General features: G+C 38.4%; 2 protein-coding genes and 1 long non-coding RNA gene across 6 annotated transcripts in view; 2 read left to right on the top strand and 1 right to left on the bottom strand.

The window, feature by feature from the left end:
* Window positions 1-3,797, bottom strand: part of TRAK2 (trafficking kinesin protein 2) — a 62,413-nt gene extending 58,616 nt beyond the window's left edge. Inside the window, exon 1 of one of the 2 annotated variants that reach the window (XM_007112912.4) lies at window positions 3,579-3,797. The gene's annotated coding sequence lies outside the window, so the exon portion shown is untranslated. Of the gene's footprint in view, window positions 1-3,386; window positions 3,544-3,578 lie in introns of those variants that run through there. The other variant, XM_007112913.4, reaches the window with a different exon arrangement.
* A 500-nt stretch (window positions 3,798-4,297) lies between these two features.
* On the top strand, window positions 4,298-10,721 carry LOC129391414 (uncharacterized). 3 transcript variants are annotated; one of them, XR_008615485.1, is made up of 4 exons: window positions 4,298-4,484; window positions 6,587-6,668; window positions 7,531-7,627; window positions 10,615-10,717. It is a non-coding gene; the product is annotated as an uncharacterized lncRNA (long non-coding RNA). The 3 variants fall into 3 exon arrangements; XR_008615489.1 differs by lacking the exon at window positions 4,298-4,484 and adding an exon at window positions 4,905-4,982 and having other exon boundaries at window positions 10,615-10,721; XR_008615488.1 differs by lacking the exon at window positions 4,298-4,484 and adding an exon at window positions 5,975-6,078 and having other exon boundaries at window positions 10,615-10,721.
* Window positions 10,722-11,621: 900 nt separating this feature from the next.
* On the top strand, window positions 11,622-24,150 carry LOC102985730 (STE20 related adaptor beta; the record flags this gene model as incomplete). The annotated part of the gene is made up of 8 exons (XM_055079358.1): window positions 11,622-11,738; window positions 16,618-16,717; window positions 19,803-19,924; window positions 20,992-21,100; window positions 22,225-22,348; window positions 23,372-23,543; window positions 23,830-23,934; window positions 24,103-24,150. Coding segments are annotated over 8 exons (897 nt in total), but the record flags the coding sequence as incomplete, so codon positions are not given.

A 24,150-nucleotide genomic window follows, 5' to 3' on the forward strand; every position in this document is an offset into this window, starting at 1 on the left:
TTTAATAAATTTATTTATTTATTTTATTTTTGGCTGAGTTGGGTCTTCGTTACTGCACGCGGGCTTTCTCTAGTTGCAGCGAGCAGGGGCTACTCTTCGTTACAGTGCATGGGCTTCTCATTGTGGTGGCTTCTCTTGTTGTGGAGCACTGGCTCTAGGTGCTCGGGCTTCAGTAGTTGAGGCACATGAGTTCTAGAGTGCAGGCTCAGTAGTTGTGGCACCCGGGCTTAGCTGCTCCGTGGCATGTGGGATCTTCCCATACTAGGGCTTGAATCTGTGTCCCCTGCATTGGCAGGCAGATTCTTAACCACTGCGCCACCAGGGAAGCTCCTCTTTTTTTTTTTTTTTTCTACCATGAAACAATATTGTTTGGTCAGTTGGTCACAACTGGGTTCTAAGTTTTTTATTTATTTATTTATTTTTTATTGAAGTATAGTTCAATTACAATGTTGTGTTAATTACTGCTGTACAGCAAAGTGACTCAATTATACATATATGTACATTCCTTTTCATATTCTTTTCCATTATGGTTTATCACAGAATAATGAATATAGTTCCCTGTTCTATTCAGTAGGACCTTGTTGTTTACCCATTCTGTATATACAAGTTTGCATCTGCTAACCCCAAACTCCCACTCCAACCCTCTCCCTCCTCCCTCCTTCTTGGCAACCACCAGTCTGTTCTCTATGTCCCCGATTCTGCTTCTGTTTAATAGGTAGGTTCATTTGTATCATTTAAATTCCATATATAAGTGATATCATATGGTATTTGTCTTTCTCTTTCTGACTTACTTCACTTATACCCAGAAGTGGGATTGCTGGATGATATGGTAATTCTATTTTTAGTTTTCTGAGGAATCTCCATACTGTTTTCCACAGTGGCTGCACCAGCTGACATTCCCACCAACAGTGTAGGAGGGGGAACAAGCTTCTAAGTGGAAAGTGACATTTGAAAAATAAATCTGAGGGGCTTCCCTGGTGGCGCAGTGGTTGCGCGTCCGCCTGCCGATGCAGGGGAACCGGGTTCGCGCCCCGGTCTGGGAGGATCCCACATGCCGCGGAGCGGCTGGGCCCGTGAGCCATGGCCACTGAGCCTGCGCGTCCGGAGCCTGTGCTCCGCAACGGGAGAGGCCGCAGCAGAGGGAGGCCCGCATACCACAAAAATAAATAAATAAATAAATAAATAAATAAATAAATCTGGGGTCAGAATACAGGACAAATTTCAGGAATGGAGATATCAGAGAGAAAAATAATTAAGAAATTTTACCATGTTATGCCTGAATTATTGTAATAAAGGCATAAACTAGGTGAATAGAAACAGTAAGAGGGATGTGTGGGATTTGTGAGACAGTAAAATAGGACTTACGTGTTAAGTTGGGACTAGATGAACTTTATTGATTCTCTCCTAAAATATAATTACTTCTAGTATACACCTCAATCATTTGGCTTAAAAACCTCACAATTTTCCTTGCCCCTCACTCCCCTAAGAGTGCTCTTTCTCAGACATTTGCTGCCCCCCCACCTACCATCCCCCAAACTGGCTTCTCCAACCATATAATATATTCCAGCCAAAACAAAGGACTACATTTACTAGTTCCCTAGACAAACCAGGAAATTCCCAAACCAATGACTTTGTTCATGCTAAGTCGTCTTTAATGTCCTCTCCCCGTTCTACATACCCAAAGTCTAGACATTCTTCACACCCCAGGTCAATGCCACTTTTCCCACCAAGCTCTCTCAAAGGCCCCAACTCAAAGCAAGTGTTGTCTCCCAATACTCTCCATTTTTCTCTGAAACACTTCAAAAAACCTTGCAATTGTTCCTTATCTCCTCTGGTAAACTATATACTCCTCATTGTAAACATACCCAATTTATTTCTGTATTTCTTTCTTCTCTTTTCATAGGTACTTGTTCCCTGTTCTATTCAGTAGGACCTTGTTGTTTACCCATTCTGTATATACCAGTTTGAACCAGTATTAGGAAATAACGCTGGAAAATGCTTTTTAATCATCCAACCTTTAAGGTCAGTAATTTCTGAAGTAGGTACAAGTTACCTGACCTGTAACTTTGAAGTAAGGCAGATCTAGGTATGAATCTCCACTTGTTACATAAGCAAAGTTGAGCCTCAGATTATGCAACAGGGTTATTATAGTGATTAAGTGATCGAATGTACATACAGCTCATAACTGAGATGCCTGGCTGATTGAAAGTACTCAAATTTTTGTCTTTCTGACCCCCCTCACCATATGAATAAAAATCTGCAAAATAATAAAACACTGTCTTTCATACAGTATGTGTTTGCTGAATGTCTGAGACTTGTACTTAATTTTAAAAACAGAAAGCTGGAATAACTGCTGAGTAGGTACAAGTTACCTGACCTGTAACTTTGAAGTAAGGCAGATCTAGGTATGAATCTCCACTTGTTACATAAGCAAAGTTGAGCCTCAGATTATGCAACAGGGTTATTATAGTGATTAAGTGATCGAATGTACATACAGCTCATAACTGAGATGCCTGGCTGATTGAAAGTACTCAAATTTTTGTCTTTCTGACCCCCCTCACCATATGAATAAAAATCTGCAAAATAATAAAACACTGTCTTTCATACAGTATGTGTTTGCTGAATGTCTGAGACTTGTACTTAATTTTAAAAACAGAAAGCTGGAATAACTGCTGAAATGATCAAGTGTCTTCATCCCTGCCCTTCCTCCCCACCAAACGTCCTTCACAATTTCTTCGCAAGTGTCACTGCACCACCATTAACATGCTATTAACATGCTGTAGCTTCCAATTCTACAGCAAAGATTTGAAGGTCAGGAAAAAATAATCATTGAAATAGATAAAGCAAAACAAAACTAAACAAAACTGGAAGAGTCCGTTTCATTTTATTCCTATCCATTCTAGCTTGATGAATTTCCAGTGAAAAGTTAGTTTCTGACGCAGAAACTGCAGGTTTAAATAAAAGGTTCGTGGGCAAGTAACTGAGTTCACCGCTATTATAATGACCCAGAAATCTTTTAAGTGTTTAGGAGATTATCTTTACTCTGGTTCTAAAAGGACATCTGCCAATATCCATTATTTACGCTTGAAACTAAAGGCAACCGTCTTTCTTTTAAAAGACGTGCGGTGTCTGGCTCAAAATCAATCGCAAGAAAAGCCCAACTCAACACAGAAAGAGCTCTTTCCAATACCCTCTCGTCTCGCTCACATCACAGATGGCGACCAAGGCTTAAGGTTTAACGTCCAGACAACTAAAGCCGCTTATCGCTCAAGGATGGGGCACCAGGTGGGTGCTGTCCGGCAGAGGATGGGATGCTGCCAATCCTGAGAGGTGCAGCTGGGGTGCACCCCGAGGCCAGAGCCCAACGCCCAACACTTCGCACTTACACTTGGGAAACCACCCGCGGTGGGGTGGGGGGACGGACCCGGAGAGGACCCAGTCCTCCGGTACCCAGCTCAGGCTCCGGTGTCCGCGCGTGACCTCCGAAGACCGGGAGGAGCGCGGGGTGGGGAGGTTCCTTTGCCTTCAAGGGAGGATGGCAAGGCCAAGTTCGAGTCGTGCGCGGGAAGGTTACTCACAGGAATGGTCCGGCGTCCTCCGTCCTTCGCACGCGCTTGCTCAGGGAGAAGCCTCTAAAGCGGCAGCAGCCTGAGAGGAGCAGCAGAAGCGGCCGCCGCTGCCAGTAACCGCCCGGGCGTGGCAGAAACGGACGGGCGATTTCACATCATCATTCGGCGACTTCGGTTTTGCAGCTACTCCAGGTCAATGACAGCCCCCACACATTTGGGGAAGAGAGAAGGAAACCCATTCTTCCAGCAGCCTGCACAGCACCAGCCCCATTTTCTTAATTGTTTTGTTATTGTAGGTCTTTTCCTTCTCTTGTGTTCCTTCCTAGAGAAGTTCCTTTAGCATTTGTTGTAAAGGTGGTTTGGTGATGCTGAATTCTCTTAGCTTTTGCTTGTCTGTAAAGGTTTTAATTTCTCCGTCAAATATGAATGAGATCCTTGCTGGGTAGAGTAATCTTGGTTGTAGGTTTTTCCTTCTCATCACTTTAAATATGTCCTGCCACTCACTTCTGGCTTGCAGAATGACAGCCCCCACACATTTGGGGAAGAGAGGAGGAAACCCATTCTCCCAGCAGCCTGCACGGCACCAGCGCACGACCTGCTGGGGATTGTAGTTTCTTCTAGACCACGCCCCCTAACTCTAAAGGGCACGCCCCTCGCTGCTAGCCCGGGGGCGGGGGAGGGGGCGGAGCCGCGACCCTGGGGCCAGGGTGGGGCGAGCCCAGTGCCGGAGGGCTGCTGGGGGTTGGGGCAGAATTCCAGGCCCACAGCGCCAGACGGGTCGCGCCGCCCTCCTGGCTCCGCGGCTTGTTCCGCGAGCCGGCCTTGCGCACTCGCTTTGCCCCTGGGCGGGCCTGGCGCCCGGGCCCCGCACCGCTGGCCGCCTGAGGAGAGCCGCTGGCCGCGGTCGCCGCCAGGGTAATGAGGGGGGGCCGGGCTGGGGAGGGGAAGGGCTACGCGCTGGTCGCGAAGTGAGGGAGCGCGGCTCGGCCAGCGCGCGCCTACGGAATCTCGAGGCTAGAACTCGCCGCCCCGCTTCCAGCCTGAGCCCGGGTGGCCGATGGAGCCGTGGCGGGCGTCCGGCTCGGCGTGGCGAGCGGCCCCTGGGTGCCGCGCGGCTCCGGCTCGGCCCGGCGTTCCGGGCCGCGCGGCGGCCGAGGCACCTGCGTGCGGGGTAGGCGGTGCCTGCTGGGGTTGGCGGTGCCAGGTGCGCGGGGCCCAGCTGCCCGCGGCGCCACCCCCACCCCTGCTGTCACCTTTGGCCGCACTCACAGGCACGCGGAGTCTCCAGACCCGAGGTGCTCTCCGGCCCGGCTCTGTATGCAGCCTTCTGCGAGTTCGCTGCAAAGTCCCCCAAAGCAGGACTCGGAAGGAAGCTTTTACGTAATTGAACGTTCAAGCCGCGTTTCGTCCTCGGTATTTAAGTTCAGCGTTGTGTTTTTCCCTCGTGGGTTTGTTGTGTCGCGTACCTTTTTCCTCAGAACTCGATTGGAATTGGTGACAGACCCTATCTAGGATAGAGCCTGGCACACAGTAGGCGCTTAGTAAATATTTTTTGAAAGCCTGAGTCACGATGCTAAGTTTGGAAAATTCTACCGAGTTGTGCGTGGCTATAATTTTTAAGATTTTATGGGTTCCCAAGATAACTTTGAAAATTACAGTAATTTTAAAGCTCCGCAAAGAGAGTTAAATCTGGCTTTTTTGCATTCCCTGTAACAAGGGCCTCTGTTGGATGCTTAAATTAACTCAAAACCCGAGTTCTGTAATTTATTTGCGCCTTCCGTTTGTCACAGAAAGTGTTAACCTTTCAGATTAAAGCTTTCGGAGGAACCATTCTATTTTAGAACAAATTTAAATTATTTAGAAAGCTTTATTCTAATTCGCTTTTTAGATATAAGTGCAAGGGACCACACTGATATACTTGTAAATACATTTAGAAATACAAGTCTCAAGTGTGATTTTTTGAAAAGGGTTTATGTTCATACCTAGTGAAAGAGCATGCAGGAGAAAATTATGACGGCAGATCTATACCCCGCCCTCCAGCGACCCCCCCTCACCCCGTCTCTTAGCAGGGGCAGCTGCTGCCTTGACCTCAAAATGTCTCATAAAATTATCTCTTAATAGTCTGTCGCATCTAAAGCAAAATCCTCTGGGATTAAGCCACGCACGTGGGCAACCCCTTTAGTACTGACAATTCTCACAGATTGTGTCTGCTTCTTATGAGTTTTTCCAAAAAATAGATAATGTAATGGAGTTTAAAGGTTTTTTGTTGTTATTTAAGAAAGAACTTAACTGATATTACACGGAAAGAGCAAGAAACAAAGTCCTGAGAACCAGGAAATTCAGTTAATCACGACATCCCTGATCTTTCTGCTTGTAGGAATGTGTGCTCCAAGTGGTCAGGGCCTTGTCTGCCTCGATCACTAGTGAGTATCCCCAGTGCCCAACACAGTGCCTGACCCATGGCAGCCATTCATTAAACACTTGTGGGATGAATACTTGACCGTTTCAGGTAACAGGGTAATTACTTTCTACATGCGTGTAGTTTCTTCATTTACTTGGATATTTCCTTAGAATAGATTACTAGAAGTGAGAATTTTACAGGGTCAAAAGGGATGAACATTTTTATAGTTATCACAACATTGCCAACTTACTTTCCAAATGAGTCCTACCATTTGGTACCTTTCAGAACATCTTCTCAAGCTCTTATTGATACAGTATTTGGTAGTTCTGAGCGCTTTCAGATAAAGTATTTCATTGATCCGAATCACCCTGGAAAGTGAGCAGGGTTTTGCATTACCCCTTTTGTAACACAGCAAACAGCAGTGCCTTAAATTGATGGTAATGAATAGCAGGTGACAAAAATAAACCATTTCGGGTTTTTTTCTTCTTCCCATTCTCTTCCTTTGGTTTGTAGTGAATATCCTGAATAAATTGACATCTTTTCTTAGCAATAAAATTGGATGCTGCTGTATAATATCTATGGTTTACAAAAGCTTTTTCTTTCTCATTTTGTTCAGATGTTTGCAGATGCCTTGATCAAACTTGGGGACTTCATTAAAATGAAATAATGAACCACAATTTAGGTGAAAGAGATACTGGGTAGGTGTAAGGGAATACCCAGCACTAGCAAGTTTCGAACATTGCCACCCTTTCTATTAGGAAAGATTTGGAAACTTTTGGTGGTGCTTTTGTAGCTCCTTGAATCTGAATAAGTTACTATTTTAAACCTCTGCATCTGTTGGAGCCTTCATAAACTATTGAGATTAATACTCCATCAGTGAAAGTGGACAGGAATTATTTGTATAATAATCTGCATATCTTTCCTATCTGTCAATAAATTCCAAGAAGAATGGAAATGAGAACTAAGAATCATAAGGTAAAAAATATTCAACCTACAGAAAATATTATTTTCACATGAAAACTGAAAAAAAATCTTTTTTTAAACATGGCAGGAAGAAAATGTAATTAATTCCTACTCTGTTGCTAATCTTGACTCTTTCCCAAATTTGCCGGTCAGTGACCCCAGATGATTTAATAGTAATTAATCGGATAAGGAAGCTTTGGAAGATTCAAAGTATACTTCTAAGTAGAACCATTGGAAATTCTTGGGCCTCATTTGTATTAAAAGTGGGTCCAACATTGCCTTTCTGTATTGCTTTTACATTTGCTTAGGGTTCTGTAAAAAAGTAGTATAGAAAATATAAGGAAGAAGAGTTGCAGGTTTATTGAGGCTTTGGAAATATTCAGAACCTCCTTTCAACTTCACTCTGCCTTTCTGTTGTGATGTCAGATCCCAAATAGTGTTCAGTAAACAGAAATGCTCTTTAAGGACACCTGTCAGGAATGTCTGTAGTCCTTGTGTCAAAAAATAGCTGCCCAAATAGTGGTGGGTTTATGGCAACTAGATCTTTAAGGAATTTGTATGTAAATATAAGTTATTTTGCTTCTGTTTTTATACTAGGATATTTCTGTATCTTGAAGATAAAGCAGAAATCTTCTTTGGAGTAGATGGATTTTTCTCACTTTCTGTGAACTAAAGCGATTCAATGTCTCTTTTGGTAAGTTTTTATAAGCGTGGATCTAATTTTGTGTCAATAGAGTAATTAGATGTTAGTGCAAAGCCATAATAGGCATACTCTGATGGAATATTCTTAGGCTCTGAGATGTTATTTTGATCTGAAAGACTTCTGGTCTTTAAAAATGAGTTAAATTATCATTGAGTTTTTGTCTCTTTAAAAAAGAGCTTCTCCTATACTTTTCTGATATACTCCTTCTATTCCTTTGTCCCATACCCACTTTTTCTCATACGTTTACTGTCCTTAGACATTCCTCTTCCATCCAGTTAGCTATACCTTATCCTTTAAATCTTTCAGAAATCCCTTTGACAAATTTCCATCTGACTAAAGGCAAGCAAAAGAGTATGAAAAATAAGCCACTTGACTTAACAAGACAAGAAACATTAGGATCATTGTCTAGTATGATGTATAGATACTAACGTGGTTTTTGTTTATATTAAGTCCATCGTATCTACTCTAGATTAAGTAGTTTTAGGACTTTCATTGTGTCTTATGTAGAATACAATACGTTATTTGAATATTTGAATTATTAAAGCAGTGATCTTTTGAAAAGTGGTGGGTGCATTTGTATGATGATTTGTAATTTACAAATACTTTCGTATATTATATCTCTCTCAGTCTTCAAAATTGTAAGCAGGGCAGGTGGTATAATCCTCATTTGGAGTTTGGCCCATGATTGCAAAGAATTAGAGCCAGGGCTCAAAATCACATCTGCCAATCCACTCTATCACTTGCCAAGTCTGAGAGGCAGAACTTATGAAGTTAGGAGACTGTATTGTTAGTTATTTGGAAAATATATAATGCATTTACTTTATGTTTAAAGTAAAGTTTATCTACTTAAAAGGGGAGCTTTATATATCTGGAAAATACATTGAGGTGAAATATCTACCTCATTTTCTAAAGCAGGGATCAGCAAACTTTTTCTTTAGAGGGCCAGGTAGTATTTGTGTGCTACATGATCTCTATTAAGTTACTCTTGTAAAAGCTGCGTAGGCAGTATGTAAATAAATGCAAATGAACGTGTCTGTGTTTCCGTAAAACTTTATGCACTAAAACAGGTGGCGGGTCAGATTTGACTTGTGGACCATAGTTTGTTGACCCCTGCTCTAAAGGATTACTTAAGATTAACAATTTCATGTCAATTTGTAGGTTGGATGAGATGTAAAAGGGCATTTGATAGATGGAGATACTGAGATTCAAAGGGCTGTGTGGTTGCCCAGGGCTTCCAAATTTGGGGGAAAGGACATCTTACTTAATCTATTATTTCATAATTATGGATTTTTGGAAAAATAGAATTTGATAGGGTCATTTATATTTGTTGAATTTGTTAATAATTTTACTTTGTAGTCTTCTTGCAATGAAATATTTAGAATCCTCTGAATCAAAACATTCATGTTTTCTCCTCAGTGGGATATTTGCGTAACTGAGATAAAGTTAATGTTTTCGCTTATGAAGGATTCTTCCTCATTCAACTTTTACCTCTATTTGACAGCTAAGAAGTGGTGTTTTCAAAGGAGCAGCAGGAACAAAATTCCAGACTCCCAGAAAGAAAGCAGGTGTTCAGCATAAACCATGTTGTTTGCATAGACAGTTTAGGCACACCATGATCCATTCTTACCAGGGAATGGTGGGAACCCTCCCAAAATCTGAGTTCCTAGATACCAGCCAAGGGTCAACCTTGCAAACAGGCCTTTCCAAGGAGAGCAGTTTTAGGCCTGCTAACCCTTTCCACACAATAATATGAATGATTATTGTGAAAGATTCAGGGCAAATGTTGAAAAATATATGTAAGTACCAAATATAATATATAAATGATGTAACTGGTGGCTATTTTTTATATGAACAACAGTATTAAGTATCTTCAAAAACTTTTATTGTAAATTTTATTCACCATACACAAACCAATAGAAACTTTGCAAAGGAAATGATTCTACAGCTATCTTGACACTGTTAGCTCCTTTTCTTCAGGGGCGAGTTTTACATAAAACAGTGGGGATATATGTCAAATTATTGTGGTAAGATTGATATGTACAGACTGTAGGAATTCAACTTAATCAGTAATTTAGGCTAACTGGGAAAATGATTAGTTTGATTAATGAGAAATTCTGGCATATTTTAAGCTAAAGGAAGTTTGATTACTTTAAGTAAGTGACTGCAAAATAGACGTGGATGGACTTGTCTTAAAGACTCATTTAATATTATACTTTAATGTTCATATAAAAATGAATGTTCATGAGATGCTTGAAAATAATTAAAATCTCTTTCATACAATTTGTTTATACTTTTCTTTTGACATACCTTTTCTTCCTAAATAAGTATAACATCAGCTTCACGCCATAATGTGTAGGTGTTACATTTCTTTATTGACAATATGTGATAACAGAACACTGAGTTGAAATGCAGGAAAATGTAAATTGTGATAATGGATCTAAGTCTCTTAATTTGATGTGAGTTGGTTAGAGATGTTTATCACCTTACGGAACAAAATGGTTTCCAAATATTGATATACTCAATGTGTGGTTTAATGTGGATAAACATGGTTCCCACACTTAAGGGAAAAAGAAAATCTGAGGATCAAGATGAAAACAATATGATGAGCATAGCAGAATAAATCTCTAGCTAAATATTCAGAAAAACACTGCAAAGATTATGAAAGGGTTAAAAATTAACACCAGCAGTAGACATGAATTGATATTATTACCTCCAGGGTAGAGGGCAAGAATCAGAGATAGCGCCAAGTAAAATTATAGCAGATACGAAATTTGTCTTCTGCATACCCAGCTGCTTCTCCGTTCTCTCCCATAATGTCTACCTCCACAGTATGAATCTTGGCTCCAGTTCAGGTTCCTGCACATTGCCCTTTCTCTCTGCTCCTCACCCCAGTCAACAGACTTTTTTGTATCCACATGCCACCCTTACTTATCTTGTGACTTATTTTTCACTTATTTAGTATATTTCTGAATTTACAGGATTGTTTCTGTACTTCACGAACACGAGTTGAATCACTCAGACCTGAAAAACACTCTGAAACCAGTACCCATCAAAACTTGGTAAGAAAATAGTTAAGTACAATTAATACTCCTCTTTTGCCTTCTGTGACACCATTTTACAGAATATAATTTCTGGTTCTCCTATATCTCTTTTTCTTTACTTCTTTCACTTTTCTTCTTTTACTGTTTCTTCTTCCTCTACATAAGCTATTCTCCAGAAGTCTATAATTGGCCTCTGCTCTTCTGCCTAAACAGACTCTCCCTAAGCAGTCTCACCGGCTCCTGTGGTTTTAGTTGCTAAATAATTAAAATCTCTTTCATACAATTTGCTTATACTTTTCTTTTGACATACTTTTCTTCCTAAATAAGTATAACATCAGTTTCACGCCACAATGTGTAGGTGTTACATTTCTTTATTGACAATATGTGATAACAGAACACTGAGTTGAAATGCAGGAAAATGTAAATTGTGATAATGGATCTAAGTCTCTTAATTTGATGTGAGTTGGTTAGAGATGTTTATCACCTTACGGAACAAAATGGTTTCCAAATATTGATATACTCAATGTGTGGTTTAATGTGGATAAACATGGTTCCCACACTTAAGGGAAAAAGAAAATCTGAGGATCAAGATGAAAACAATATGATGAGCATAGCAGAATAAATCTCTAGCTAAATATTCAGAAAAACACTGCAAAGATTATGAAAGGGTTAAAAATTAACACCAGCAGTAGACATGAATTGATATTATTACCTCCAGGGTAGAGGGCAAGAATCAGAGATAGCGCCAAGTAAAATTATAGCAGATACGAAATTTGTCTTCTGCATACCCAGCTGCTTCTCCGTTCTCTCCCATAATGTCTACCTCCACAGTATGAATCTTGGCTCCAGTTCAGGTTCCTGCACATTGCCCTTTCTCTCTGCTCCTCACCCCAGTCAACAGACTTTTTTGTATCCACATGCCACCCTTACTTATCTTGTGACTTATTTTTCACTTATTTAGTATATTTCTGAATTTACAGGATTGTTTCTGTACTTCACGAACACGAGTTGAATCACTCAGACCTGAAAAACACTCTGAAACCAGTACCCATCAAAACTTGGTAAGAAAATAGTTAAGTACAATTAATACTCCTCTTTTGCCTTCTGTGACACCATTTTACAGAATATAATTTCTGGTTCTCCTATATCTCTTTTTCTTTACTTCTTTCACTTTTCTTCTTTTACTGTTTCTTCTTCCTCTACATAAGCTATTCTCCAGAAGTCTATAATTGGCCTCTGCTCTTCTGCCTAAACAGACTCTCCCTAAGCAGTCTCACCGGCTCCTGTGGTTTTAGTTGCTCAGATTTCAGATTGTCTGGAGCTACCTGAGGTTTTCCTTTAGGTTGTGAGGGGACCCTGTCATCAGGTATGACTAATGATTCTCAAGTTTTTACCTGCAACTTTGGACTCTTTCCTGGGCACCAGATGTGTCTGTTGAATTCCTCTGGTTAGAGTTTTCAAAGGCATCTCTGTGAAGTTTGAGTAAAACCTTAATCTCTCAAAACTTCACTGACCTATTGAATTTCCTGCTTTGGCAAATGAAAATCCATCTACTAAATCACCCTAACTAGAAATTTTGGAGTCATCCTCTCACTGCCTCTTCCTCTGCCCCCACATCTAGTTACACACCAAGTCTTACGGATCTGTCTCTGGAATGCCCTTGAGTCCATCCCCTCCTTCACCTGATCACTGCTACTACTCAAATCTCATCATCTCTCACCTGGACTATTGCAGGTAAACACATTGCCTCTAGTTTCCTAGACACACATATAACCTCCTCTCCCACTCAGATCAGTATTCAACACTATTACCAATACAGGCCTGTTTGTGCCACTTTCCAGCTTTAAAATTGCCATTGGTTTCCTAAAGCGTATGGGATAAAGCCTAAACTTGTTAGTGTTTTATAAGGACTCTTAATGGTATGGAATATGTCTAATGTTTGAGTTTCATTTATTGCTACTGAGTCTTAGCACATACTTTTATTTCTGCTTGAAATACCCCTCTAAAATTCTTCCTCGTGTTTAAAGAGTTGGCTCAAATATCACATCTCTGAAGCCTTTGCTTTTGTACCTTTAATTCTATTATGGTCCTACAGATCTTAGACATCCTTATAAAATGGCATTTACTATATTATCTTGCAATGATTGATGTATATGTCTCTCCACATGATCCCCATAAAATAGGCATCCTGTCTTTTTTATCTTTATCATCCCTGGGCAATGCCTGATGTATTAAGTAATATTTAAAGAAACATGCTGAGAAATAAATATTTCTCTGGGATCTTTCCTTCTAAATCTCTTAATCTTCATTTTATATTATAATTCTTTCTATAAAATAGAACCTGCCTTGCAGATACCTTAGTCCTACAAAATAGAGTAATCCCAGTTAATCCTATTTATAAATTTATCCTGACCTTATCTTCAGTTGTCATCATTTTTGTCATTTCACTTTTTACTCACTAATACTGTAAAGTCTTCTAGTTATGTACCTTTTTGTACAATAGGATATAGTATCCAATCCTAGTTTTCATTCAAGTATTACCCTTCAGGCAGGTAGTGTTTAGAAAGAGAAGTGTCTGTTGTTGGCTCCTTGCTGTTACCAAGAGAGAGACCTAGAACTCAGGAAATTTCCACAAGTGCTGCTTTTTTTGTAGGAGGGGTTATTGTGCTAGGTACACATAACATAAAATTTACCATCTTAACCATTTTAAAGTGTACAGTTCAGTGGCATCAAATACATTCATAATATTGTACAACCATCACCACCATTCATCTCTGTAACTCTTTTCATCTTGTAAAACTGAAACTCTGTACCTATTAAACAGTAGCTCCTCCTTCCCTTATAATTCCCCTGCCTCTTGGAAACCACAATTCTACTTTCTGTCTCTGATCTTTGACTACTCTAAGTACCAGTATAAGTGGAATCATACTGTATTTGTTATTTTGTGACTGAGATTTTTCACTTAGCATAATGTCCTCAAGGTTCACTAGTGTTGCAGCATACTGCAGAATTTCCTTACTTTTTAAGGTTGAATAATATTCCATTATATGTATATACTACATTTTGCTTATTCATTCATCTGTTGGTAGACACTTGGGTTGCATCCACATTGTAGCTATTGCGCATAGTGCTGCTATGAACATGGGAGTACAAATATCTCTTTGAGACCTGGATTTCAATTCTTTCAGGTATATACCCAGAAGTGGAATTGCTGGATCGTATGGTAATTCTATTTAAATTTTTTGAGGAACGACCATACCGTTTTCCACAGTGGCTGTACCATTCCCACCAGCAGAGCACAAGAGTTCCAGTTTCTCTACATCCTCTCCAATACTCATTTTCTGCTTTTTTGATAACAGCCATCATAAAGTGTGTGAGGTGGTATCTCATTGTAGTTTTGATTTGCATTTCCCTAATGATTAGTGCTGTTGAGCACTTTTTCATGTGTTTATTGACCACATACATGTATTCTGTGGAGAAATGTCTATTCAAGTCCTTTGCCCATTTTTGAATTGGGTTGTTTGTTTTTTGTTGTTGAATTTTAGTTCTCTCTATATTCTGGGTATTAACATCTTATCAGAAGTATGACCTACAAATATTTTCTTGATCCATTTTGAGTTAATTTTTGTATAGGTAAGGGTCCAACTTCATTCTTTTGCATCTGGATATCCAGTTTTCTCAGCACCATTTGTTGAAAATACTGTCCTAGCTCCATTGAATGGTCTTGGCACACTTGTCAAAAGTCATTTGACCATATATGTGAGGGTTTATTTCTGGGCTCTTTATTCTGTTCTCTTGCTCTATATGTCTGTCTTTGTGTCAACACGACACTGTTTTAATTACTGTAGCTTTGTAGTAAGTTTTGAAATCAGGAAGAGTGAGTCCTCCAATTTTGTTCCTTTTTCAACATTGTTTTTGCTATCCAGGATCCCTTGAGATTTTAACAATATTAAGTCTTGCAGTCTTTGAACATGAGGTATGTTTCCATTCAGTTATGTCTTCTTTAATTTCTTTCAGCAATGTTCTGTAGTTTCGATTGTACAAGTCTTTCACTGCCTTTGTTAAGTTAATTTCTAAGTATTTTATTCTTCTTGGTGCTATTGTAAATGGTATTGTTTTCATGACTTTTTTCCCAGATTATTCATTAACCAGGTCTTTTGAATTTTTAGTTCAAAAAGTTATTAAAAAGTTTGACAAGGACAAGGACCCTGCCATGATTTTTGCTTTCTAATTCTCTAACTAGTCATGAAATCAAAAAGAGAAGTGAGGTTAGTTTTAAGATGATTTACTCTTAGTAAACCTATATTGTCTTCTTGTGATTACCATGTTGTTTTCTTAAGTGTCCATAACTCGTCTGTGTAGTGATTTGATAACAGACCTTACTGGGCAACAGCATCAAGCTTGCCCCTTTATCCTTTTTTCCCTTTTTTGAAAATTGAGTCAATGTTTGACTATTTCCATTCGGGTTTCTCATCTGAGTTTTACTATATTTGCAGATTTAATATCCTAGGTGTAACTGTCTTTGGTTTGGAGGTTTGAACCTATTTAAAACAACCTGTTTTGAGCTTCAGCTACTTAATTACAACCTAAGTGCTTTTAGTTTAAAGAAGACTATTTCCCTATTGGAGTTGATGGAAGCAAAGTAGAGGTTGATTAGCCTTATTTTAGTCCATCATCTGGTAACCTGATGCCATTTTTTTCAAGCAGTGAACTGTAAGCCTCAGTTCATTCTGTGCTCTAGCCTTCCTGACAGACTTATAGCTTATCACTTTAAACATTTTTTAAACTGCTATGTGCTCTTCTTTCTCTCTCTTATATGTGTTCTTTAAATCTGAGTTTATGACTACTTGTTCTAAAGAAATTGAATTATTTAGATTTCTTTCTTCATTGGGATTATTTCCAATTGTATGGTAGAATTTCTTTTTATAGCCTTTCATCCCTCTTGCAGATTATTCACCTTTTACCATGAGCTTACAATTATATTTTTCTGCTCTCTTAAAAGCTTGCAGAACATGTACAATCAAATGTAAAAAACAGTTAGCAGAATTCCTAGTACATAGTAATGTCATTCCTAACTCCCTTCTTCCTTCTCTTTACCTTGGAGGTAGTAACAAGATTCTTGCCACCTGCTGGTGCCTGTAAAGGCTGCTAAGTGTCTTTTGGAGTACTGGTGTCCTTTTAGAGATCCTCATGGCTATCATATGATGCCAGTGGTGTTGGCCTCTTCTTTCTCCTGTGTGCATGTTATTTCAGTGCCACTGGGATCTGGTGCAAACCTAGCACTCTGACTCCATAGTATCCCGTGAAAGGCCATGGTGGTACATGGTCATTAACTCAGGACTTCTGTACCCTATCCTGTTCTCCCATCTCTTGAGGCTTATTTTTCTTTCTGACCTCCCTTCTGATTCATCTCATCTTTGAAAAACTTCTTCAGCTTCTTTTAATAGGTTTTAGTATGGAAATTGTTCCTTGACTGTTAACACCTCCATTAGCTGAGCAGGTACGTGTATGTGTAATGATTGTAACTGACAACCACTTGAAGCAAGAGCACCAGAACAGAAGATTCCTCATAGGTCCTTTCATTTCTTCCCTTGATATATTTATTAGATACCCTGAAGAGTCAACAGCCATTCTTAGCAACTCCTAAGAATGCTTCCTGGAAATTGTGCTGAAAAGTATTCTTCACTACCTGTAAATCTGTTTTTCTAGCCCTCTCCCCCTTCACAGGCTGATATCTTTATAACTAGCATCCCTTATTAACTGTTGTAAATACTTTTTGGATCTTAAAACAGTCTCTTAAGCTACCTTTTCAGTGCCTTCCTAATGAGCAGTTGTGTGTTTGAAAAGACAATATCAGTATTTTCCATTGGAGTAGGGGACCAAATTGGGTCACCAAAATGCTTATACCTATTTTGTTTTCATATTTTTAAAACAATGCAGGTTGATGAGCCAACCCTTTCCTTGTTGCCTCCATCCACTAGAGCCAGTGAAGTGATCTGTTCCACTAGCGTTTCTCACTATGAACTCCAAGTGGAAATAGGTAATCATTCTGGATTGCATATAATTGATTCATCATTGTTAGAAATGAAATTGATGACAAAAAGATTACTTTGTAAGCAGGTCTCTGTTGTTACCCACAGCATAAAACTAAATGTTAATTGTGTCAGTCAAACGGATCTGTTAATTTTATCTGCCCTAAAACAGTAGCCCAGATTTTTTTCAAGATTACCTTCTAGAATTTTTACTTTTTCACTGAAGTACTTGTAGAGGAGGAAGACACTAAATAATCTAAGCATTTGTTATTTGTATCTTTATTGTGGGGAATTTCTGATCATTTGTCTGATTTAAACCAAATCATGTAAATCTTTTCAGTTACATTCCTTTAACCAAATTACTTTCTTTTAACTTAAAACCTTGCCTAAAATCCCATTCGTAGTAGAAACTTTTTTCAGTTAAGTTTGGAACTGGCTGAGTTATTGTTTTTAGCCTTATACCTGTGAAAAATTGCTCTGAGTATTCAGAAACATCTTTTAAATAATACAAAGAAATACTATCTTAGGTGCTAGGAATATAAAGCCATGTAAAACACTTGAGTTCACATCCTCTCTGGGAAGACAAGCATGAAAGATAGCTTTGTCTTATGCACTGGAAGGTCCTATAGTAGAGGTGTGCTAAGTGTTATGGGAACAGAGAAGATGGAGCATTCAACTGTTCATCTCGACTCTTCTAGGAGTCAAGGAAGATAGCAAAAAGGGGCTGGATCCTGAAGCATGAGGAAAAGTTTACTAAATATTCTAGTCAGGGTTTTTATTCAAACAACAAAAAACAGTCCTGACTACTTAAACTAAAAGAATTTTTTGAACAATTTTGCTAACTCACAGAATCATTGGCTAGAGAAATGGGCTTGGAAGAAACCAAGAGAAACTATGTGACTAGAACCGTAGCCTGGGTCACAGCATAAGAGCAGCCTAGTTAATGTACACTAGTAGGGTACTTTAACCCCACTAGATGATGTTGGACCCCACTGGTGAGTTCCAACTTAACTGAAAAAAGTTTCTACTAAAAACGGGATTTTAGGCAAGGTTTTAAGTTTTAAGTGTGAGTTCTGACTACCTCTGCTTCTTTTATCACTCACTTCATCCTCCAATTGACCAAGCTTATGTCATTGACCTTCCCATGCCCAGGTCAAGGTGACCAAAAGAGAAATAAGGATTTGACCTTTTCTAAAATAGCACTGGTGGAAAATGCCCCCAAATTAAAAAGGACTTTTCAGATGGTGTCAATCCAAAAAAGGTAAAAAAATAATTACTCCAATAGTTGACTGAGGAAGGACGATCACATAGCTGCTCTGTGCCTAGACTCAGGAACATAGGGAGAGTAGGCAGTAGGAGGAGATAAATCTGAAAAAGGAGGCTTGGAACACATTGTGAAAGACCTCATATGGGGTATATATATATAGTTCAGACTCTGTCAGCCCTGCAACGTACCAACTTCATCACTCAGTGGATTTAAGGAAAGGTTTGGAATTTATTGTCTCTACTAGAGAGACATTGTGGAATAGTGATGATGATAATAATAGCATCTAATCGGCATCAGGCTGAACATTTTATTTGTATTTTTTCATTTCACCCCTTTAGCCCTCCCATTTTGCAGATGAGAATACTGAGGCTCTGAGAATTTAAGTAATAGTCATACAGTTAGTGATTTGAAAGCAAACTGTTGTGACTGTAAGGTCTAAGCTCTCAGCTGCTGCACTGTAGTACCTTTCTTTTGATAAAATGTTGAATTTAGAAGGACAACTGGCAGCAGTTCCAGGCACCAATCTGAAAGATATAGTATATCAGGGATTTACAGCCAGAGGTATCATTGTCATCACCTGAGTCTTTTTAAAAATTGCAATGCCTATATCCCATCACAGACCTCCTGAATCAAAATTTCTGGTGAATGGGACCTAGGCACAGACTTTTGAAGTAGTTCCATCAGTAGTTTTGGTGCATGTCCTGATCGAGAATGCAGGGCATAGTGAGGAAGTCACTGCATCTATCCAGAGAACAAGGACAGGACTGGAGCTAAGGCAAGTGATGCTTGTCACTGGGGAGAAAGGGATGAATTTCAGATTAACTGCATTTCAACAATAAAAGTGACAGAATTTGGTGACTGTGGAGAGAGGGAGGAAACTAACATTTATTAGGTGTCTATTAATAGATACCATTCTAGGTGTTTTTAATTTAAAAACTGACAACACCAAATGCTGGTGAGTATGTCAAGTAACTGCAGTACTTATACGTGGCTTGTGGGAATGCAAAGAGGTTCAGCCACTTTCAAAAACAGTTTGACAACTTCTTATAAGGTTAAATGTACATGACCTAGCAATCCCACTTGCAGGTATTTGCCAAAGAGAAATGAAAACATATGTCTACTTAAGGAATGGTTTTGGCAGCTTTATTTGTAGTCACAAAAAACTGAAACAACCGAAGTATTTATCAGTTTATGAATAGATAAAAATAAATTGTGGTATATACATATAATGGATTATTACTCTGCAATAGAGAGAAATTAACTACTGAAACATGGATGAATCTCAAAAGCATTATACTAAGTGAAAGAAGCCAGACACAAAAAACTGTACTCTCTATGATACTATTTACATGACAAACAAAAATCACATCAGTGGTTGCCAGGGACTGGGAGTAGGGGATTGCTGAGTAACATTCCATTGTTTGAATGTAACAATTTGTTTATCAAGTCACAATATTAACCATTACAATAGGTATGTAATGGTATATTGTGTTTAATTCCTACTCGTCTATTTTGAGCATCTTTTCATATGCTTGTTGGCCACTTTTGTGTCTTCTTTTGTGGCTTACCTATTTAATCTTCTGCCTAATTTTTAGTTGGGATGTTTGTCATTTATTATAGAGCTATAAGAGTTCTTTATATAGTACTCTGTGTGTAAGTCTTGTCAGATATAAATATTGTTTAATACTTTCAATCAGTGGCTTGCCTTCTGAATTTCTTAAGTGTTTTCTTGAAGAGCCAAAATTTTTAATTTTTTAATTTTGATGAAGTCCAGATTATCAGTTTTTTCCTTTGGTCATTAACACAAGTTTTACGTCTGATTATAGGAAGAGGATTTGACAACTTGACTTCTGTCCATCTTGCACGGCATACTCCTACAGGAACACTGGTCACTGTAAAAATTACAAATCTGGAAAACTGCACTGAAGAACGCCTGAAAGCTTTACAGGTAACAATACAAAAAAAAAAGAAAAGATACATTTAATTTAATGTCTATTTGAGGAGATTACACCTATAAGAATTTTTTTTTTCGCAACTTAGTAGTTCTGTTAGAGAAAGGTAGATTTCTTTCTACTAATAAACATGCAATTACCGAATTGGAAAGAATACTTGGAAGCCAGATCCATGAAAGAGCAAATATATTCAAACTTTGGTAACTACCATAAGTTCCTTCAAATTAATATCATATTTGGAACACTGGTCTGGAATTTATTTAAATACCCCTCCTCAGTCCAGTCACAAATAATCGTATAGGGAAATAGAAAAAACAAAAGCAAACAGTTTCCTTTTCATCCAGCTAAGTAAAACTAGCTTCTGAATTGATAAATTTTAACAGATTGCATTTCAGGAATATTATAATACCATTTCAATTGTCACTAATCATTTTTGATATAAAGAGGGAAAGGATTTTGTTTTGATATTATCCCAATTTTTTAACTATTTATATGTGCACATGTATATTGCACAGAAGAAGACTGGAAGAAATTATACTGAAATGTTAACAGTGGTTCTATGATTTAATGTTAGAAGTGACTTTTATATTCATATTTTAATGTATTTTTTAAATGTTTCTATCGTAAGAACACAGTTTAGTTATTGACTATGACCTCTGGAGTCAGACTGTCTAATAAGTTCACATCCTACTTTCATTAATTATGTGCTTTTGGACAAGTTTTCTAACTTGTTTCTAAGTATCCTCTTCTGTAAAATGGGAATTATAATGTCACATACTTTGTGTAGTGGTTGTGAGATTTAAAGACATGATAGCACTAAGAACAGTGCTTAGTACTAATAAGCTGCCACTACTGCTATTATCTTCATAATGAGGAAAAAGTTTGTTTTGTTTTGTTTTATTATTTAAATCCACTTTATTACTTACTTTTCCCTTTTTTTTTTTTAACATCTTTATTGGAGTATAATTTCTTTACACTGGTGTGTTAGTTTCTGCTTTATAACAACGTGAATCAGCTAAAAAGGTTGTTTTTAAATGTCTTATCTCTTGTGTTTCTATACTAGAAAGCAGTGATTCTATCCCACTTTTTCCGGCATCCCAATATTACAACTTACTGGACTGTTTTCACTGTTGGCAGCTGGCTTTGGGTTATTTCTCCTTTTATGGCCTATGGTAAGAAAACTCATTTTAGGTAAAATAATTCATGGTTTAGCCTGGATGCTATAATTAAGGATGAGTGTGATCTTAGATTTATGATTCACTACTTTTAATTTATAAATCTGATGGCCAATTCTAGTTTTCATTTTATATATATATATATATATATATATATATATATATATTTTTTTTTTTTTTTTTTTTTTTTTTCGCGGTACGCGGGCCTCTCACTGTTGTGGCCTCTCCCGCTGCGGAGCACAGGCTCCGGACGCGCAGGCTCAGCGGCCATGGCTCACGGGCCCAGCCGCTCTGCGGCTTGTGGCATCCTCCCGGACCGGGGCACAAACCCGTGTCCCCTGCATCAGCAGGCGGACTCTCAACCACTGCACCACCAGGGAAGCCCCATGATATATTTTTATATCTGGTTCATGTTGAATTTTAGTCTTCAGAAATAAAAGTAGAATGGGTCTCATGATCATTGAAACCACCACTGATTGCTTCTCCAAGAAGTCAGTCCTTTGAACAAGCTGTCTTTTTCCCTTCAGTTTCCTTCCTCTCTCTCAGTGGAGAGCTGCTGTTATTCTTCAAGCAAAAGTAGTTTTTCTACTGGTGCACACCATCCCTATCCTTGTTCCTCTGCATTGTAAACTTATTTCACTGTATTGTAAACATCTGTGGGTGTACCTGTCTCCTTCACTGGATTTGAGCTTCTTGAGGGCAGGATCATGTATGTATTTTTCATTTTGGTATCCCCAGGTGCTCATAAAATACCTAGCACAAGTAGTGTTCAGTAGGTATGTTGAATAAATAAATGAATGGATTCTAGAGCTTTGATTTTTAGGATAGCTTTTGTGAATTGCCTGTGGATTTAAAATATATGTTCTCACACAGTATGTATTTTTTTAGTAATATTGAATATTGTTAATTCACTTTCCTAATCTCTAGCATGTCATTAGAAAAGTCTTTTTAAAGGTTGGTGAAGGAAAATTACCTTGGCATAAGAAAGTGGTTAGACTCTAAAATGTAACGCGTGTGCATGCTAGCGTGTGTGTGTTTATGGTTGATAAGAACATTTAAAACATAGCTAGAAGCAAAATCACTTTCAGTGTTCATCTAAAGATTTCAGGGGTTTCTTTCAGGTTCAGCAAGTCAACTCTTGAGGACTTACTTTCCTGAAGGAATGAGTGAAACTTTAATAAGAAACATTCTCTTTGGAGCAGTGAGAGGGTTGAACTATCTGCATCAAAATGGCTGTATTCACAGGTATTTACTTATTTGTATTTTACAAAGTGAAAGAATTTGAGAGGAAGAAGTCTTTTAGGGAGCTTTTAGGAAGGAGCAATTGAGTGTTAGAATGTAGGACAGGAAACTTGCAAATGAAAATTGAGGGAGGAAGGGACCAGTAGGTATAGTAGATGCTTACATTTTATAGTTCATTCACCAGAAATGTTCAGACCACCTCGTCTGTGCCAAGTGCTGTGCTCCATGCTGGGGTGGAGTGCCTGTCCTTTCAGAGCTCAAGTCCCAATAATGAGGGTTACAAGAACCTGTCTGTTTGGGGTATAAGCTGTGGGGAGTGGGATCCTAGTTAACTCTTGTGTTTTGGTTTTTCCTTAAGCAAATAAAGAGCTGCTTTATCTGCTTTTCAGTTTTATGTCATGTTTATATCATATACAGATTGTAACTAAACCTTTGATTTCTTAAGTGTTCTGTAGCACTTTGAGATTACCATACTAAATATCAGTTCTCTTGTTGCCAAAGTGTAGGTGCAGAAGTAATTGGCTGAATGTTAAAAACAATGCTGTTCTAAGATACATTGGGACTTTGTTTTCCTTTTTAATTAAGTTGCTTTTAAATAAGCTTGTTTTCTTATTGTTTGTTTCACCTCAAAGCTTTTTTCTTACTGTTTGTTGTTTCTTAGCAGCATTCTGGTTAACTGAGGATTTCTAGCAGACAGTATTCTAATTAATCAAGGTTTTATTATACTTTACCAGACTGTTAGCCATCCTGCTCTATTAGTTTCCAGTTTCCATGTTTAGGATGAAAAACAAGGCTCTTTTATAATTTATTTGATGAAGGAAATTTTTACATTAGACATATCTTTATAAATTTTGTTAATACCATGAGAGGCTATCTTTTATTGGATAATATTGCATTTAACTTTAAATTATAACTTCTAAGGAGTATTAATTTCCAAGGGAATACATGGATTTATTCTGACCAGATTTTTGTTCTTTCTTCATTGGCCAATTTCTTAGTATTTAGGATTGTTTCTTTTTGTTCTAGGAGTATTAAAGCCAGCCATATCCTCATTTCTGGTGATGGCCTAGTGACCCTCTCTGGCCTGTCCCATCTGCATAGTTTGGTTAAGCACGGACAGAAGCATAGGGCTGTGTATGATTTCCCACAGTTCAGCACATCAGTGCAGCCGTGGCTGAGTCCAGAACTACTGAGACAGGTCAGGTGTGGCCATTGCATTGGGTTGTCTATGCGTCTTAAGTGTCTTCCGAGTTTGACTAAAGGACAGTTGTGCCCGATGAAAGGCCTACTGCAAGACTTTTTAAATTCTTTCTTGTCAAAATTATTATGTTAGGAATTTTTAAATGTATAACAAATATTAGGTATATCTTGATTTCTCATGAGTTTTTTCTATTATTATTCACTACCCTTTATCAAAAAAGCATATGTATGTAACTTTTTAAAGGGCATTTACACTAAAGGACTTCAAATTAATTGTTCTACAGGATTTACATGGATATAATGTAAAGTCAGATATTTACAGTGTTGGGATTACAGCATGTGAATTGGCCAGTGGGCAGGTACCTTTCCAGGACATGCACAGGACTCAGGTAAATGCTGCTAAAATCCCTTAACTACTTTCCTTTCATAAGATCCCTTACATTCTAGATAATTTCTTTTAAACATCTTTGCTGTAGACTCTTAGGACCTTTATTGTTGTTGTTATTGCTTTAATATTTTGCCTGAAAAGGATTGAAGGAAATTTTTCTTTCTTTTAGATGTTGTTACAGAAACTGAAAGGCCCTCCTTATAGCCCATTGGAAGTT

This window comes from Physeter macrocephalus, chromosome 2 (genome assembly GCF_002837175.3).
Source record: "Physeter macrocephalus isolate SW-GA chromosome 2, ASM283717v5, whole genome shotgun sequence".
NCBI lineage: Eukaryota > Metazoa > Chordata > Mammalia > Artiodactyla > Physeteridae > Physeter > Physeter macrocephalus.